Source organism: Podarcis muralis, chromosome 1 (assembly GCF_964188315.1).
Source record: "Podarcis muralis chromosome 1, rPodMur119.hap1.1, whole genome shotgun sequence".
NCBI lineage: Eukaryota > Metazoa > Chordata > Lepidosauria > Squamata > Lacertidae > Podarcis > Podarcis muralis.
In genome coordinates this window covers 135,356,018-135,376,269 of record NC_135655.1, presented here as the reverse complement: position 1 = coordinate 135,376,269, position 20,252 = coordinate 135,356,018, and the positions used below count along the sequence as shown (strand labels likewise).

The window sequence follows — 20,252 nt, the reverse complement described above, 5'->3', positions numbered from 1 at the left end:
CCCTGAGCCTACAGCCGCCTCCCCCACTTCTGCTGCCCCCTGACGGCTTACAATTAAAGACTTTATCTTCTATTTCTTTCAGCTTTTAAATTCATTAATCCCAGACACTAAATCGATGGTTTACAATGCAACATTATTCAATCCTCTGAATGCCAGTTTTGTTAAGTTTCACTTTCAGAAGGGCAGAACAACTTGATTTTTTTGTACTTTTTAAAAAAAAGTATTCACAGTGACAATGACAGAAATTCTTCAAGGCAGAATCAAAAATTGTTCTATTCTGTTATAGCTATCGTCCCATTGATCCCCATCCTCTCAACATTTCTATGTTTCCCTTGCTCTGAAGATATAACTTTTATTCCCTGGAGGGAAAAAGCAGAAGCAAGAAGGATATGCATAAACAAGCCTTAATGACCCCTAGGATTCCCTTGAGCAAAGTCCATCAATATATAGCGTGAAATGTTATTTTTTGGATTCCTAATTAAGGTTGTGACCAGCCTTTAAAATTCATTACACTCATCATTGAAGCCAAATCTTAATACCTCACCATCAAGTCCCCCAGGAAGCCGTGCACTTGGCTTTACAACCTAATAAATCCATTTTCAATTTAAGTGCATTTGCCACTAGAGCTTTGGATGCTTTATATACTGGACTGTTTTCGCAGAAATAAAACTTAAGCCAGCATTTCCTACACAATGCAGATGACGGCAAGGGGTGTGTAGGGCATCAAGATATAGAATTGAGGTGTTAAAGTAGGTGGCAGAGGTCTAGTGCTTCTCTCATTCAGGAGAACAACAAACTAATATCTAAATTACCTGTAAGCAACAACAAAAATAAACTGTGGCGTTTATTGCATAGCGAAGCATTATTTGCACCAATGCTGACTTTAGTCACAAGGTCCACATTTAATGGACAACACAGGGAGGAAATACCTTAATTCATGGTTATCCTTTACCACAGTTGCTCTTCGACCACCCTAAAAAATATGGGTGTTTTTCTCAACCCCCAGAAACACAAAGTCAGTGCTACAGCATCTGCTTTGCATATATTTAGTTTCAGGCCGGACTCCTAACATCTAAAAGTAAAGGACTTAGGCGGCTGCACTGAGGACAGTCTCTGGAGAACTATTACTGATAGTGTCACAGCTCAGTGTCACAGCTCAGTGACTTTTTGTGTGCAGAAGGTCTCAGTGCAGCTCCCGGCAGCTCCAGCCAAGGCTGGGAAAGGCTCCTGCCTTAAAGTGGGACAAAACTGTTGCTAATCAGTGCAGACACTACTAGCAAGATGAAAAAATACGCTTCTAATTTTCTGTGCTGGGCTCGAGGGCCCCACAGCAGCCCATGCAGCCCAATCAACCAATGTACTTGTTAGTTTCTGTGTGTGTTGATTTCTATACCATTTTATGCCAAGATAGGATTATAAGCATCTTACAAAGGATAAAAACCTGTTTCACAGACTTTAAAATATAAACACCCACAGTTAAAATACACAACAAAACAATTCAATTAAACCATTAAAATATAAACATTCAGAATTAAAATGAACAATGAAACAATCCCATTAATATGACACAGCAATTAAAAGAGAGAAACTCAGGTGGAGAGATGAAAGGAATGCCTCCGTCTGATGATCCCAGAAAGGGGGCTGTTCATTAGCTAGCATGTCTGGTCACGGTTGCAACACTAAGTTTGAGCATTACAGTTGTGCCACTCAAGTATCCTATTTTAAGACTTTGTGATTGCAGGGGGTCATGACAAATCAAATGAATAATTTCTGCATGCCTTTGCTAGAGTATAATGGAATAAGCGTGTTTCAAAGTGCTTTGAGGGAGGCAAGGCATAGAGAACTACAGTAAAAAAATTGAAGGTTATTTGGAATCTTTATCTACTATCCTTTAACAATACTTTCTAGGCAAAGCTGTTAAAAGATCTGCAGTTTGAAGCTGTATGGAAACAATGGTATTAGGATATTTTAGACAGGCAGATTATGTGATCTGCAAGCAGAACTAAAAGGGCTGGGTACTACTAAGAAGTTGAACCTTTTAATGTTTAGAATGGAGGAGAGAAGGAGAATGGTTGTGTTCTCACTGCACCTCAGAGCACCAACACCTGATCCTCTCCTGAAACTCGTGGTGGGAAGTCTTTTCAACCTACTTTTTAAATGGAAACAACAATTGTGGACATCCAGTCTTCCTGCTCTTCTGTTCTTTGGCCAACAGCAATCCTGGGGGGGGGGGGGGGAGGGCAGGCGCAGCCAGCCTATCTTGGGACCAAGCACCTCGCACCTGGCCCAGCCAGATTGGCTAGGCCCCCGGCATTGAGCCCACCATGGGTAAGCCACTATTATTCACATGCAAACAATATAGTGATACAGCTCAAAGGATGACAATACCAGGACATGGATTAAATTCCAAAAAAGAAATTGTGTGAGTGTATCCTCTATTGACTATTCCATAAGAAGCATGGTATGTCTCGTTGCAAGCGGAACTGAAAAATTCTATTCATGGTCTTAGAATTGGCCATTTGCAATGTTCCGTTCTTAGTAAGCATGCTCTGAGCCAGCCTTTAAAGGCCACACAATACTCCTCTAGAACACTATGTGAATTTAAATAGCTGACGTAGATTTGATCTGTGCCTCATATAATTCACGCACATGGTCAGAAACAAACCACGGCTTCCCACAAATGAGCAACATACACTTGTGCACACAGCTCACTTGTGTCTGAGCTGAGTGGAAGCAAGGGACAGCACTGGTTTAGCTCTCTGAGAGCGCTGCTCTCTTGTTGTGTTTTGGGTCTCTTCTCCCTGGGAGCTCTCCTCACTGGCTTAGCTTTATGTGTAAACCAACACTTGTGGTTTGTTTCTTGCAAGGCGCAAGCTGCCAACAAGCCAATAACAAACCTTGGCTTATGGTCATAGTTTGGTTGGAGAGAAACAAATCACAAGCGCTGGTTCACACATAAAGCTAATCCAGGCTACAGTTTGTGTCCTCCCAGCTGAGCAAAGGGAGAAGCAGGGATGCAGGCAGGGATCAAGGCGGGTGCAAATGAGCCACGTGCACCAGCATGCTGCTTGTTCATGTTAAACCATAGCTTATTTCAGATTATGGCTTACTGTGATGTGCCAACTAAGACATTATGTGCCAACTAAGACATTCTGGACAAAATACATTCTGGAGGTTTACATCAATAATCAAATAATAGATCTTATTCTAATTGCCCCTGCACTTATCAATAGTTTTTAATTCTTTCCTGTCACTGCTAGGAAACATTTCTTGAGAAGGTTTGACAATTAGATGTTGTTTTCTGTTTGAATGAGACTGACCTTATATGAGGTCAGGAAATAATTGCCCTTAGGATACACTATCCAATGATCTTGGAATAATTTGTGTTATGTTTCCCCTTCCTCTGCAAATTTTTTCTATTTGGATATATTCTGACTATATTTATCATTTTCTCTATGGAATGGCTTATGGTAACTACTAATGTTCTGTATGGGTGTGTCCTTGGCTTTTTGATACAAAATGCTATTAATGTTATTAATATATGTTTGACTTTAGAATAGTATTTAGTAGCCAGGTCAGAATCAGCATGGATAGCATGCAGCTCTAGTGCAAGATGCTGCTTAAGTCCACACCTAGTTACATCTAACATTAATTCATAGAATCATAGAATCATAGAGTTGGAAGAGACCACAAGGGCCATCGAGTCCAACCCCCTGCCAAGCAGGAAACACCATCAGAGCACTCCTGACATATGGTTGTCAAGCCTCTGCTTAAAGACCTCCAAAGAAGGAGACTCCACCACACTCCTTGGCAGCAAATTCCACTGTCGAACAGCTCTTACTGTCAGGAAGTTCTTCCTAATGTTTAGGTGGAATCTTCTTTCTTGTAGTTTGGATCCATTGCTCCGTGTCCGCTTCTCTGGAGCAGCAGAAAACAGCCTTTCTCCCTCCTCTATGTGACATCCTTTTATATATTTGAACATGGCTATCATATCACCCCTTAACCTCCTCTTCTCCAGGCTAAACATGCCCAGCTCCCTTAGCCGTTCCTCATAAGGCATCATTTCCAGGCCTTTGACCATTTTGGTTGCCCTCCTCTGGACACGTTCCAGTTTGTCAGTGTCCTTCTTGAACTGTGGTGCCCAGAACTGGACACAGTACTCCAGGTGAGGTCTGACCAGAGCAGAATACAGTGGCACTATTACTTCCCTTGATCTAGATGCTGTACTCCTATTGATGAGGCCCAGAATTGCATTGGCTCAAATTCGCTCAAAATTCGCTCAAAACATTTACCGTTTAGCTCTTCAAAGTGCAAAGTGGCTCCTAACAGTGAGTGTGTGTGTGCGTGTGTGCACGCACACACACACAGTCCCATGACGAAGATGAAATGATGTTGTTCTTAAGCATATGGAGCTTTGAGGATGAAATGCTCAGAAGGGCTTCATTCATGGAAGTTAAGTGGAACTATCCTCCAGGCTGAGGCCATGGGGAGCCAATGTATCCTGTGTGGTCATCCAGAAGTTCTCCCTCTTGGCTGACATGGTTGCATCTAAAAGTTAACAGGTATAATGATCTCTGACAGGAGAACAAGTCCCAATAAGAAGTAATGACTTTCCAGCAGTTTTAAGTGTGTTTATTTACAAAAAGACACATCCAGAGCATGGCTTCTCACCTGCTCGCATTTACGATAGTTGGTCAGTCTTAATTTTCGCCCCTCCCACAGCAGGAAGGATGCCAAACTCCTGCCTTTTCCCTCTTGCCCTTCCGTTGCCATCTGATCTTATCCAGATGCCTAGAACGGGGACTGAGAGGCTAGCCTGCCCCCTCTCCACTTTCACTCAACACAGACTCAGACCTCTGCTTATCTGCTGATTGCCTAGCAACGCTCTGGCTGCCTTCCAACTCTTCCTCTGCTTGAGCACTAACAGAGTCTTCCCTGGGAAGGGGGTTGAACTGCCCTTTCTTGACTATGTCAACCAGCTCTCTTCTGCAGAGTCGGTCCCTCGTTCACTTAGTTTGATTTCTGAGTCTAACTCTTCCCCTGCACTCTGGTTCCTGACAACTGGTAACTCAGGTAGTGGTTCTCAGAATTTAAAGGTTTAGCAACTGGTTTCTCCACTTTTTAAAAGTCAAAATTGAAGATTTCTGGTTTCTAAAATATGTGCAGAGGTCAGCTGTAGCTCTACCTACATACCCAATATGACGTCCTATTTTTTGCACTCATTGATTTAGGTTCTATCACAGGACCTGAAGGTGATGGTGAAGTAGTAAAGTCCAGTAAAATAGTAGCAGCTGTCCTGCTGCTCCAAATCCCAACAGGCACCCAGAGCAAGCGGGAATGAAGTGCTACTTGATGCATAGCCACAAATAAATAAAAGGCTATCATTAATATGTCAGTACCATCAAGACAATCAAGAGCAGCTGCAACATGAGACTACATTCCCCACACTCAAATGCTGTAAGCCTTTCATAAAAGGGCAAAGTTTTACAATATCCTCTCCAAAAAGTATCTCCAAAGCTGCAGAACAGCTTTGAACCACTCTGGAGAGGTTGCACATTCTTAGAACAATCGAGGTAAAAACTGCTTGCTTGAATCTTTCTGTGCGGCCACATCATGGTGAAGAGACTGCCTTGTATAATATGAACTAAGGCTGATAGAAAAATGGTCTTTTCCATTACACCTTTGATACAAGTTGGCATCCCCTACCAAAACCTCAGCCAAATGCGTGTTCTTCTCCTGTTTACTCTGACTTCCATAATACTTTCTGCTCCCAGTTCCCTGCACTGCCAGGCTGACAATTACAAATGGCCAGAGATGATGGAAATTGTAATACAATAACATCTGGAGGGCCACAGGCTACCAATCCATGCCCTGTTGTGTCCCCTACATCCAAGTGGAAATTGCAAATATCCAATTGTAGATTGCATGCACCTCAAAGCAAGAACCCATCTACTACTGCAACACTGTAAAGCTCCATGATGCTAATTATATAATTAAATACATAAATAGATACATGAAGCCCATTTCAAGTCAGCGGAAGGCAGCTGCTCTCGTAAGAATGGGAGCCTCACAAATAGCAGGAAAGATTTCATGATTTTCCAAGTTGAAAGTGACAAGTCGCTTGGGCTCTTGATTATATCCCATCTGCCACCTTTGTTAGGCCATTAAAATGTGTTTTTTTAAATGAAGAAATAAGCAGCATCCTCGAGCTAATGAATGTTAAATTATTAGTATAAACATGCCACCTTTTATTTCTGCCTCCAAAAACGTCTTTTCTCTGTTTTGTTTTCTAACTAAATTGCTATAATTTATCACATTAACTTGAGCTGCTCTTTTTTGCTGAGACATCTGTGAGGGGGCAGTCTCAGGTAAAAATAAAAAACAACTGCATGAAATCCTCAGTAACTATTACTACAAAACACCCGCCCACGCCCACGCCCAAATGGCGAGATTCTGTGGGTTTGCCACCTGCTGGCTCTTATTTCTTCAGGTTTAGCAGCCTCAAATAACATTTCACTCAGTTCTTTATTTAGAAAGCTAAAGTCAAAAGGAACAGCAGAGGGGTCTTATTTAAAAAAAGGAAAGGAAAGGAGAAATAAGCACTAGACAGAAGCTTGAAGTTAAGGGAAAATATTACAGGGAGCCGCTATCTCTATGAACATTTACTGTATAGTCAGCAACTAGTTTTCTTGGAGGACCACTAGGAGATGTGAGTGAGGGGAGGTGGGGCCTGGCAGGAGGTTCTGTTCCCACTAGGTCTGCCTGCTATGTGGTTTTTGCCTCTCAGTTGAAGAACATAAAGAGAGCCCTGCTGCTGGTTCAGGTAAAGAGCACACCTGAGTCCAGCACTCTGTTCTCATAAGGGCCAACCAAATGCCCCTGGGAAACCCACAGGCAGAACCAAAATGCAACACTCCTGTCCACATCTGGGATTTCCAGTAAATTTTATTTAGAGGTATACTGCTTCAACTTCCTCAGACAAAGCATCTCTCAAGGGAATGGATTTGGACCAGGGCCTCCACAGGTTGCTCACCCGTAGCATACTTGCATGCAAGATATTGATAGTATATTATATTATTATTATTATTATTATTATTATTATTATTATTATTATTATTACATCTATTAACTCCTTTCCATGCAATTTTTTTAATATTCCAAATTATGGGTGTGTGGGTGTGTGTATTATGGTTGTGTGTGTGAGGTGTGTATATCACCTCATCTGTCTCCTGAGAAATCTCTATGTGGGAGAAGAAGCTACAGTTAGAACTGGATATGGAACAACTGATTGGTTCAAAATTGGGAAAGGGGTACCACAAGGCTGTATATTGTCTCCCTGCTTATTTAACTTATATGCAGAATTCATCATGCGAAAGGCTGGGCTGGATGAATCCCTAGCCGGAATTAAGATTGCCGGAAGAAATATCAACAACCTCAGATATGCAGATGACACAACCTTGATGGCAGAAAGTGAGGAGGAATTAAAGAACTATTTAATGACGGTGAAAGAGGAGAGCACAAAATATGGTCTAAAGCCCTTCCCCCACCTCCCGCAAAAGCCAGGGATAGCCGCGCTCCCTTTAAAGAGCCGCGCAGAGAGTGTGTGTGGCTCTTGGGGGCTTCTCCCTCCTCGGGGAAAAGCCTGCATGCATATAGGCTCTGCTCAGCACACCCTTTAAATATTTATTTTCCCTTGCATTCCTCCTCTAAAAACTAGGTGCACCTTATGGCCAGGTGCATCTTATGGAGTGAAAAATACGGTGTTTACTCAGTTTCCCTAATTAAATATGTGTTGGGGGGGTTATTGTTTTAGTTTGTTACTATGTTATGTATCTTTTTGCTTTTGTATTGTAAACTCCCCTGTGATCCCCGGTATAGAAACTTAATATAACCAAATAAATGCAGCCACTTTCTCTACAGTGGTACCTCGGGTTAATAACTTAATTTGTTCTGGAGGTCTGTTCTTAACCTGAAACTGTTCTTAACCTGAAGTACCACTTTAGCCAATGGGGCCTCCTGCTGCAGCTGTGGCACCGGAGCACAATTTCTGTTCTCATCCTGAAGCAAAGTTCTTAACCCGAGGTAATATTACTGGGTTAGCGGAGTCTGTAACCTGAAGCGTATGTAACCTGAAGCGTATGTAACCCGAGGTACCACTGTAGTTCCATTTAACAGCTTGGAGTAGTAAAACTGTCTAAGTGGTAAAGCTGACTAGGACTGCTAGTCATTGTCACAAGGTAAATTACTCAATTAGCTGTGCAGAAAGTATTTCATGTTGCACAGAGCAAAGTTTCGAAGTTGCTCTAGTAATTACAGAGCAGAGCTGTACGTGTGACTCTCCTAGGCACTACCCAAAAGGCATTGGCAACAGCTACACCAAAACAGACACACATCCGTTCCAGGGATCTATTGCATTCCTCCAAAGGCTAACATTGTCTTTTACAGAGTACAAATTAGAGCCCTATGGGAACTTGCAAAATCAATCTGACTAAAGGCCACCGCAGGACACCTGCACACAAACACCCTGTGTACCACTGGCAATATAGCTCTACATCACCCCCTAAAAATCTCTGTAGAGCTGTCATCTGTACACAGCCTCAATCTGTCATTGCAAAACCAAATGTCAGCTCACATGTATTTTTAAAGTAGCAGAGATGTCACTTACCCGTAAGAAGGAGAGATCTCGGTTATGTTCAATGCTGGTGATTTCTAGGTTACCCATAACTACCTCGCAGTTCTCATAGTACTTTCGCAATGCACGATACTGTTGCTCAAGATCAGACAAAGAGCTTAGCTTGTTCTCCGTGCCAGCACAAACTGGAAGAAAGATGAGAGGGAAGAAAGAATTAGAAGTAATGCAAATATGTAGCAACTGTAGCAAGATATACAAGAACAAGGTTTCTGTACATGATGCACTTGACTCCATTAGACCATGCCTCTTTACTCCATGCATTATGCTTGAAGCAAAATGGTAATATATACAAAAGTAAGCTACAATCCAGTGAATTCATTTGAGCAAAATGTACAAAATGGTTCATGCCCACAGGGTGTTTTCTCACTCTCCTGACTGTCGGCCATTTAGCCAACCTCTTCCACATTCAAATATGCTTTTTAAACATCCACAAGATTTGCAGCAACAGAATACATGGGGCAGATACAGGTGGGATTCCAAACAGAAAATGAGAAAAGCTTCATTACGTTCCATGATCTGCATATGTGCAACTCTGCATTGAAATTAATATTCACAATGGGATTTCAAGCATGTGTATGCTGCAATTCAAAAGTGGTGTATATTGAAATGGGATCAGAAGATCGGTAGTGATGCCTGAAAATATATCAGTGGGGCAGCCAGTGGAAACCTAGCACAGACTCAAATGTACATTACCTTACAGTGGGTGATGAATGTGGTGGCCAATCCCAACTATGGAGAAATGCTTATAAACTGAGCTAGTTTGTGGTCATACACTGACATAACTTTTGCAGCATCTTAACAACCACTCAAGAATCCAGGATAATGAAATAAATGTTGATGTCATCAGAATTCACTAAAGGTTTGTTTTAAATAGCCACTATAACTTAAAGGCACTGGACCTAAGTAGGTCTGAGTACAGTACACGACAGAGGGGGTGTTTGGATATTACCAAATAAGAAGGAAAGACTTCTTTTGGTAGAAGGCTTAGCCAAAGCACAGAAATACAAGTAGTTTCAGAATGCCAAGCAAAAGAAGCTGGGTTTCAGTTATTTTGCACCTGAATGAAACAATCAAATTTATGTGCCTTCTGTGCTCTTCTGTTCTGTTTTGTTTTAATGGTGAATAGAGATGGAGTCCAGGGCAGGAAAATGTGCACCCTCTCAAGCTCACCACTGCAAGTGCCTCCTTAGTGCTACACAATAAGCCAAGGCTTGCTGAAACCAAACACGGTGATGCAGAACAACAAAGGACCAGCATGTACAGTTATCTCTTGGAAGCTTTTGTGGGATTACCAGTTTCATGTAACCAACATGCTTAAGTATAATTACTGCATGAAGGGGTTAATGTAATAGAGTAAGCTGTTCTGCCAGACTTCTCTAGGTCACTCCCCTTCACCTTGGGAGGAAAGTAACCAAGCCTATTGTTCCCGTTTAGTCTACCTGAGAAGCTTAGCATGTAAAGATGTCTTAGCTGCTTGTTCCAAGCTCAGACCTCATGGCTCTTACAAGCCATTATTGTGTACCAATAATTTAGGAACTCTCACCACTGTAACTAAGCCAAGTTGTACTGCCTGTGCCTTCTGAATGCTGCATTGAAAAGCACCTGAACCTGATGTTTGGAGAGTAAGTAAACCAAACGTGTGGTCTTTTCTATGCTATGGGAAGAGGGAAGTTTGGGAACTCACAAGGCCATATTTTAAAGGTCTAACAGCCTATGTTTCCATGCTTTACTTTGCTGTATATTTTGTGATTTTAAAGAAGAAGAAGAAGAAGAAGAAGAAGAAGAAGAAGAAGAAGAAGAAGAAGAAGACAAAGACGTTATTATTATTTATACCCTGCCCATCTGGCTGGGCTTCCCCAACCACTCTGGGTGGCTCCCAACAGAATCTCTGCTGGGGTTCTCTCACCAGAGAGTACTTGCCCCAAACCTGGATTTTGGCATCTAGGAATTCTTTTTTCTATAGACCTATCTTTTCCTTGCCACCAACAGCTTTTAGAATTATATTATCAATAGTAGCAACAGTATGAACCTCTTCCCCTCACTTCTAATTGTAACTGCCTGCAAGCATCATCTACTAACTTTTTTTAAAAAAGAACTTTATTTTTACCAGCATATTCTTGCACTGCCAATCAAGAATTTTATTGGAGAGAAGAGGAGGTGGTAGTAGTAGCAGCAGTGTGTGCTACCCAAGTCATAGTGCTAGTTGCCCAAGAGAAGCCACCTGTCGCTGCAGGTCAGGTCTTGCTGCCCAGCTCATGTCAGGTGCAAGCTGAGCCCAATCCAAGTAATTGCCAGTTTATGTTCCTGGCGAGTCAGGAGCAGTGTGTTGAGGTTGGGAAGTCAGCAAACAGTTATTTGATTTTGCAAAGATCTTGTTGACAATATGGATGCCCTGCCCCTACACACACATGACCAGATCACACAAGCATTAGAGACTCATAAAGAAATTGATGTAATTTGCAGGCAGAAGAGCATTTTCAGGGGCAAGGGAGCTTGGTTCAAAATACATCCACATCTTGTGAGATGGGCAAATATGTATTGCAACCCAGATTTTTTTGTAGCCGAAGGACAGAGAGAGTGCAAAAGAATCCTTTCCCCCAGGTCCAGACAGTCCCCAGTTATGGAAAAAGAAACTGCATTCGAATGTAAAGGTTGGATAAAACTATGCCAAAAACTAAAATCATACAAACAACCACCCAGATTCTGCAGCCGATTCAAAGACTTAGGATGCCCAGCTTCAAGAGGCTGGAAGGGAGTACGTTTCTTCCCTGATTTTATGGCAGATGTCGTATCCAAAAGGGGAATACAACCTCTACACTACAGAAATCTCTCCGTGCAAATTTCCTCTTGGATTTTACTTACTTAAAAGTGTACATCTGAACATTCTGGCAGCTCCAGCAATCTGGATTACTGGCCACCACCGCACAGTTTAATGGTACACACAGCAGCTAGGTGCTCTGAAAATGTGTTGGCTCAGCACCATGTTGCTTGCAAACATCCTATCCAGAAAAGATAAAACTCCATGCCTGGTCCAAAGAGGATTCTCCAGGAATTCATTCATAAATCTCTTGCCTTTGAGAAATATGAGCCAGCATGATACTTTGGTCTATTTCTATCCTATGCTAAATAAACAGCTATTTGAGTTCTCCACCCACCCCATCCCAAATATTTTACCTCCAAAAAGGAAAGACTAGAGGCCAGATTGGTTTGATTTCAGGAAGGATTTTAAATTTAGGAAAACAAACATAGATACACCTGGCAGCAAAAGTGCAATAAGATGTATTTTGGGGAAGAACATTTTCTGTCTGTATCCTTTTGATACATTGGAGTAAAATACCAAAAGATGAGCAGAGCATTGCGGGATAATTCTTTCAGTTTAGTGACTGATGAGAGCCTAGGAAATAAGTTCCAGGTTTAAGAGAGTTTCTGAAGTCTGAGACGGAGCAGAAGTATATTATGCAAATCTGCAGACAGAAGAAACTGACACAATTGTTTCCTTGAAAAAGAAACCTGCAAGACATAGCTAACCATGTGAAAATGACCCCTGTGGCGCTGGAGAAACACAGGCCCTATTTATAATGACAAAGGAGTGCCTCCTTCAAGTGAGACTAGTGTCAGAATCCCTACTGGAGGTCAGAATCAGTAAGGTTCTCTACAAGATTGCAATTGTAAGTTTCATAAAACATTTTCATACGGTATGTTTAGATATATTATGGCCTTATAAGAAAGCGCCTTGCTACTCTTTCAAGATCTGAGTAGAAAGACCAAAGATCTTCCTGTTCTGGAGAAAAAAGAACAAAATGGGATTGGTGTAGCAGAGTATAAAAAGCCAGGCAGAAACCACGAGAGCCCCAGAGAAGGTTCAGTCATGCTAATGCAGAGGGCTGCCATAGAGTAGTGGCATTAAGTGACAGTCAGGAAGCCCCAGCCATGAATTCACACAATTGCCTAATTTCTCATCAGGCTACAATAATAATACCAGCCCACCTTACAGTAAAGTTGCAAGAATGAGTGCACTGTAGTGATAAAATATATTATACCACGACAACCTACCAGGGTAAGTGTGTCTATATATTTTCCCACATATGTATCAACCTGAGATAAAGGCACATGAATTGTGTTGGACATGTATAAATTGCTATACAATTGCCAAGTATTAATACACAGAGCCTTCTGCCTGCTTAGCAAAGAAATTAGGAGTCATATAGACTTGTACGTATTTTTAGCAGCCACCCCAATGCATGACAACAAGCAAAAAACACTAATGCTATACATGGAATGAATTTGGCAAACTATGGCTAGTCCAAAATATGTTTAATTATCAGAAAGTGAAATGACAGATGTTGAAGTCTGAACACATGACATTGTCCAACTTTTGAAATCTAAACGGGGTTTTTTCCCATAAAAATATCAGCACTGACACATATCTACTCAGATTTAAATATTCAACCCCAAATGTTGACACCTGCAATGAAAATACTAGGATGGTTCCAGACTAAGCTAATCATACAGTAATGACTACCTTCAATTTATTTGTATTTATGTTCTTAAATTTATAACACACTTTTCTTCCACCCACTCTGAGCTGATTTTGGGGTGCACATGGGGGGAAAGAGTGGGGGAAAGTCCTGTTGTACAAGTGGAATTCCTTGAATAGGATGGGACTTATTAGCTGAATACCACCCTAAGTAAGGATCCAACACCAACTGAAATTCTGACAACAAAGAAGACTTTAAACAGAAAATATATTAACCTGCTACTATTTTCAAAAACCAAGGCTGGCGTGTGGCCTCTAACTATTTTAGCCACGCATTTTTTGCTTTCTTGATGGTGCTGTAGGAGCTGCGCAACCACACATTGCATCTTCCGCATTCTGCTCCTGCTTTAATGAGGTTAACTGTTTAAATGACAGATTAATAAATACAAAGAGTTCAATGGCATATTTTTTCATCACATCATAAAACATGCATTCTGAAATTTATTATATGTGATGGACCAAACATGAAACATAGAGACAGAGCTACATTCTACAAATGATTACAGAAATATATAGTCATTCTGCAGTTATCCCTTGATTAATTCCATTTTAACATTTAAATAATTGCTAATATTTTCAGGAGCACATTTTCGATAAGCCAAGGCTGGTTGTTTTCTTTTATTTTTAATTAACTTTACTTAATGCAACACTATGCACTTTTGTGCATCTCTCCTCATCAAAACTGCAGCTTACTTTTTAAATTGCTGAGGCTGTTTGTGTGCAAGAGTGTCATTTTACTTTAAAAAAAAGGAAAAGGGGAAGGGGGGGAAAGCTTGTTAAAGAGGGGCTCCGGAAAAGATTACCAGCCGTGCCTCTCTACACGAGGCCTTGCCTGAGTAGAGCACGACTTTCATTTGCCAATCGATTTGCCAATCAGGCGGTATATACACAAGGCATTGCTCACAAGATCAGGCCCATTGATTTCAGAAGTCCATTTATGAAAAGAGAACTGAAAATTCACTTTCCCATGTCAGCTTAACGACATGGAGCCCTCTTTTGAACACAATTGCAATGTGTTTGTAAGCTTTTTCTTATAAGGCTTTATCAACCTAAATTGTTTGGCTGATACAAGTAAAAACATTGCTCTGTAGTCTTGAAAGAATGTGTTAAACCACACATTGGTACCCTAAATGCCTCTATTCTGAAGCCTCACAAATGGCCTTTTAAGAAAGATGCCAAGGGGCCAGTGTGGGCACCATCGCTAATCTTGATGTAACCACTTGTAACTTTAAAAAGGTTGTTCTGAGGCAGCAGCAACCTGAAAGCAGGAGATTGACTTAATGGTAGTCAGGAGTCCAAACTGGCCATTCAACAAATGAGGCATTTGTCCCCAGCATCAGGTCCCTTGGAAAAGGCCAAAGAAATCATCTTGATGTTGCCTAACAGTTCCAGAAGGACTAAGTTGCCTCCATTTCTAAGGCCCTGCAAAGGGTCCACAGGGTCCCATTATCTCAGACGAGTCCTGTTGCACCTGTTTCACCTCAGCCCTCAGTCTGAATCAGGTGCTTTAAATGTGGCTGCTTACTTTTCAGCTCATGCAAATTGTCTGCTAATATGCGCAGTTAATATGTGCTGGTTCGAAACCCATATAGCATACCACGGTGGCAATTTGCACAATCAGGGAGAGATTCCAGAGCTCCCCTGATTACAGAAGATGCAGCCATGCTACAGTCTCCCACTCCATCAGCTCACATATTATTATGCTCCAACTAGCAGATCGCCTGCATTAGCTGCAGAGATTATACATAATGGCCACGTTTAGCATGTGAATCTGTGCTAAGTGACTGTGTAAAATAAAAAAAATAAACCAAAAGAACAGTATGTTCTCCATTATGCAAAATGCAGCTGAAACAGATTTGCCACGGAAGACCATGCTTACTTTACCATCTCACTGCCTTCTCCCCGGACTATGCCTGCTACTTTTAAGAAAAACTTTGAAATCTTGACAAGACTCTCTCCCATGACTTTGCAAGAAAGCTACACATTTTGTTACCTTTCCTTTCATTCTGCAACAGTTATTGCAAGACCCATATTCTGCCTTTTCTCGTGGTTTTGTTTCCCGAGTTCTTTCCTGATTTTACAGATGTCCTAACATTTCAGAAGGGTCCTACAGCGATTTTACTTTTTTGAGATTGCAGTGTTACATTACCAGAAGGAACCAGCCTATAAACCAGCAAGCAATGGATGCTAATACAGAACACAATTAGCAAGTGAAGCACATTACCAAACACCAGTCGGTGGGGAAAACTGCAGCAGAGCGCTATTGCCCTCGTGTCTTGGTAGTGGGTGGGTGGAAAAGAGGATGCTTAACTAGTTAGATATAACCAGAGCCTTTGCTCTGATTCTGCAGGGCATTTTTATATATTTATGCAATACTGCTAAGCACCTGGCAGAAGACATGATGCTGATGTTGAGTAGGGATGCTGACAAAAATTGCTATGTCTTAATGTGGTACCAAATGCTTTCAAAGTTCCATACTGGGACTTATGACTGCTACATAATATAAGTATTTCTTCAAAGCTATAAATAATTTTGGGAACTAGCGGATACAGGATGTATCTCACACTCAAGTTCTGTTTGCATGACAGACTTCTGCATATGCAACAAAACTTCTCTTTCCTCTTGTGACACCTGGAAGCCCCTGCACACCCTCTAAAACTTGATCTAGAGAGTTGGGGACCCCTAAGGGTAGATTTGTGGGGGCACAAGAGGAGAGGGGAGGAAGGGGTAACCCTGTTGTATGAGTAGAATTCTGCTTGCACTGCATAGGATGCCACGCTATGTTTGCTTTATAAGAAGTAGTGATACATGCAAATATTGGGAACTGTTACATCTTATTGAAGAACAAATACTTCAGAAATATTCTCTATGCCATTGCTTAGTTTGTGAACATTTTTTTAGGCCACTGTTCAATGAGGGCAATTGGTCTGTAGTTGGAAGTGAAGCAAATATTTTTAGATTTGACAATAATGGACATGAAAAACATTTTTCTTCCTTGGTCACCAATTATTATGTTGTGTTATGGCCCGTCTGTAAAGGTGTTCCTATGTTTAAATACTGCACTACTGTGAAAATATGCTGGAGGGTCTACACCTTGCACACAAGTAGCTACAAGATCTCCAGGCTTTGCCCAAACCATCTTTCTAACTTAGGCTGGGAATAAATTAACTGCCGTTCCCGTCCTCCATCTCAATTTCTAACAGCCTTTTCCTTGTTTTGTTCTAGCATTGTTTTGCCTTGAGCTTAAGTCCTTAACTCTAACATAGGTACCGGACTTGACAAGCAATTAGAGCAAGCAATTTCCACTCGTCAAACCTTGCTAGATTTGTCACCTGCCATCTGCATGATCATCTGGCTCTCCTCGCGGCCTTGCTGTGAATCTGGATCTACTTGAGTGGGAATAATAATAAAAAAGGGCACAAGACACCATTCTGGTGGGAAGAAAGTGACACAGTGGAGGAAGCTGATGTGAGAGTTATTGGCATGTTTTAAAATTTGTATTTCTTGATGTTCTATTATGGGGGGTGGTTTAGGAACACTGCAGCTCTGCCGCTGATATGAATATATGAAGCTACTGTGCAATTCTAGTTATGTTTACTCACATATAAGTCCCTTTATTCTCAGTGGGACTAACTCCCTTGTAAGCATGCATGTACGATTGTAGCCTCAGCCTCAGTGCACAATTACCAAGCTAAAATTTCTCACTGTGAGACACAGCTCACATTCAAGCAGGGCTAACTGGGCATTTGAAGTGGAGAATTCTCATAACCTATGTGACAATCAGACACCTGGGGCTTCCCATACTTTGGGTTAATGAGGATTGTGAACCCCTTTCACTTACTTTAATTCACCCTTGTCCCTGTGGCATTCTCGTCCAAATACTGCTGTTGCACACTTTCCACTCCCTGGCCTGAATCCACAGATTTCCTGTGCTTTGCAAATCCAAACAGCAGAGGTGAATCACAGATGTAGGAGGATTGTTAAAATTGATTTATAGGCTAGTTTATGGGTGTTTAGTATAACTATGTTGATTTTTAAAAACTGTATTCAGTGCCATTTGGTGAAAAGGCGGAACAGCAATTTTAAAACAAATCAATATCCCAAACTTTATGCCCATGGCACAAATACAAACTGAAATATGAAACAACATATAGCCTTGCAAAGATGCAAATGAAAACTCTTTGGCTTTCTTAAGTAATGGTTCTTTCAGAAATGCATTATGCAGCGAAATTTAATTGAGAGCCAATCATGAAGTTGGAAGGGACCTAAGGGTCATCTAGCCCAACTCCCATCCAATTTGAAACCATAGTGGTCCCTGCTTAGCTTTGTAAACGTGCTAACACTTTTATTGCCGCACCGCTAGAAGGCAAGTCTATATTCTGCATATCACAGTAGTGTGCAAGTGGGAATCCCCAGGTAAAAACTCCTTACATATAGAAAACTACTATGTCAGGGAGAAGTATATGCTATAAACATTCTCCCCAGTATCTATTTTTGTGTGTTTGTGTGAATTAGTTTTGATTTTGTATTTAATCATGTGACAGTCCCCCTGCCACCCTTGCAGCAGCCTGAATTAATAAAAGCATTAACAAAGCTTGAGAGAGAAGATGCTATTGTGCAGATTTCACCATCATCCTCTGAATAAAAATTGTCAGTCACAGATCTAGAAGCTAGATTGCAAAAGCACCACTACTAAACATGCTTTGATGTGCAAATAGACAGAGCTACACATATGAGCAAATATATATTTAACAAGATACTCTGGGTAGGATTATTCCCTCCCCCCATTGTAAGCATTAGCTATAAAATTCCTATTGTTCTTACATGTTTCTTCAGAAGGCATTACAATGCACAGAAGCAAAAGTTTATTCTAATGAGAGAGCTATTCCTCACTGGGCTGAGCTGTATTTTAGAAAATGATGCCGAGAAGCTGCAGCATTGTGCTCATACATGGAGCTGCGCTGCCTGCCTGCCTGCCTGCCTGCCCAGGGGGGAGCCCAGCTAGCAGGTGAACCCCCCTGACAGCCACAGAAAGGAGGGCTGGGCTGGGCTGAGGTTGCCCCTTGCTCCCCTCCCTCCATCTGCATCCGCTCACCATGGGACTGAGATGCTCTGACGCCTAGGCCAGGATGGGGCAGGGATCCCCGTGGAAGCCGGAGCCTGGTTGTGCCCCCTCATAATTTTCTGCACAGGGCCACCGACTCCCCCCCCCCCCAGCTACATCACTGGCTGTAAGAACTGCATCCAACTTGAAGCTGAACATGCTAATTTATTCACCCCAAACCCCATCAACATTACAGTTGTTTAAAATCTGATGTCCTGCTCAAAAACAACAACACGAATCTGGAGCAGCTTACAACCTCTTGTCAATAACACTTGCTTAACAATAACCTGCTTAGCTATGATCCATCCTAACCAAAGGCTGCAAAGGCATCTTTCTAGATCAAAAAGCACTGCACAACCACTGTTGCTCTAAAAGGCATTCGGGTGCATTGGAAACCTTTTGAAACAAGAATGGTTTGATTACTCTGGAATGGTGAAAGGATTAGCCATCTGTGGGTAAGGATGACCCAAAACCATAAAAACCATACAACAGCCTGATTGGGGGTTGACTTTTGTCCACTTGCCTGAAAAGTAAGAGGCAAGGCTGTTTGTCCATCCAAGCCTTTTAAAAGAGAAGCATCAGCTATGTACCTCAAGTAACAGGCAGCTAGATTGACTGGACTAGCCCCAGACTACTGGGATGATCTTTTGAATAGACTAGATGAAGCTGCTATTCTCTGCTCCTGGGCTGCCCAGCAAGTGAAGAGTGTGAGCAGCTAGAGAAGAGAATGGAAGAGCTTCTGTGTCTTTATTTTTTGTGTAAAGGTGGGAATTTCAGAATACAGATTCTTTCATCCGTGCATCTGCACAGCTAAAACTCAATGCACCTGTTAAAGATACAGCAGTCCTGTATTTCTTTGTTCTTGGTTACCCTAAAATGCATGGCCAAGCCGGCATTTGAACGCAGGTTTCCTAAGCCTGTTGCCAACACTTTGCCAACTGGTCCAAATGCTTTTCACAATATTTCCAGTATTTCTGTATACGCTTTCATCTCATAACAATGATTTCTCCTCTAAAGAGCATTCATTAGCATTTACAGTTACTCCTCTGAGTTTACTGAGTGAAGCCATAACTCAGAAGCATAATGTCAATTGCTATTTCACATGTTCAGTGACAAAAAAATAAAATAAAAATACCATGCACCACTAGCCTTTTAGGGAATGGTGCAATTGAACAGTTATTCCTGGCATAGGGAAAATGAAGATGTTTTCTGTTTGCTAGGCAATTTAAAGAGGGGATTTACAACTATTTGTAACAGCTATTTCCAAATGAACTGAGAAGTGCCTGAAAGCCTTTCAGTGAGCTTCATTCTTTCTTCTGCTCCTAGAAACTAGCAAAACATCCAGCCATGGTATCACACATACAGCCATCACCAGAGGTAACAGGACAAGGCATGGAATGGAGCAATTGATGCAAAGATGGGGTCCTGTCTCCCCCTGTGCTTTCGATAGTTGCATAGAAGTTACAGTTTTTCATGTCCCTGCAGGCAAAACTGCATGCACTCATCACCTGCACTCCAGAAGCTTAATCCTCCTTTGCCACCCTGGACCATTGTTTCCTCCCCACTCCCATCTTTCCATTTGTAGGTCTAACTGGTTACAGAAAAAGCTCTCCTATATTGTGACTAAAGGCTGGTTTCGAAAAGGGATGAGATGGGGGAGAGGGAGGGAGGGTAGACACAACAAACTTTGTGATGAATAATCACAAAGCACAACAGAGAAGCCCTTTTGCATGCATGTGAGTGTGTGTATAAAAGAAGAATAAATTCACCCAGGAGCTTCTACAACATCTGTTGCGATGCTGGGACCAAACCACTTGCAGTCCTTACTGAATTATGCTTCCTAGCTTCAAAGCATGAAGGGTTTTTCTTCCCTCACTCCTTTGTAAAGCTGGCACTCTCCTGGAGGACCAAGTGTCTGC

General features: G+C 41.7%; 1 protein-coding gene across 6 annotated transcripts in view; it reads right to left on the bottom strand.

Moving 5' to 3' along the window:
- ERBB4 (erb-b2 receptor tyrosine kinase 4) overlaps positions 1-20,252 on the bottom strand; it is a 760,363-nt gene that overhangs the window by 453,726 nt on the left and 286,385 nt on the right. For all 6 annotated transcript variants that reach the window (XM_028704728.2, XM_028704741.2, XM_028704748.2 and 3 more), the window contains exon 2: positions 8,666-8,817. In XM_028704728.2, coding sequence (XP_028560561.2) covers positions 8,666-8,817 — 152 coding nt within the window. The remainder of the gene's footprint in view (positions 1-8,665; positions 8,818-20,252) is intronic.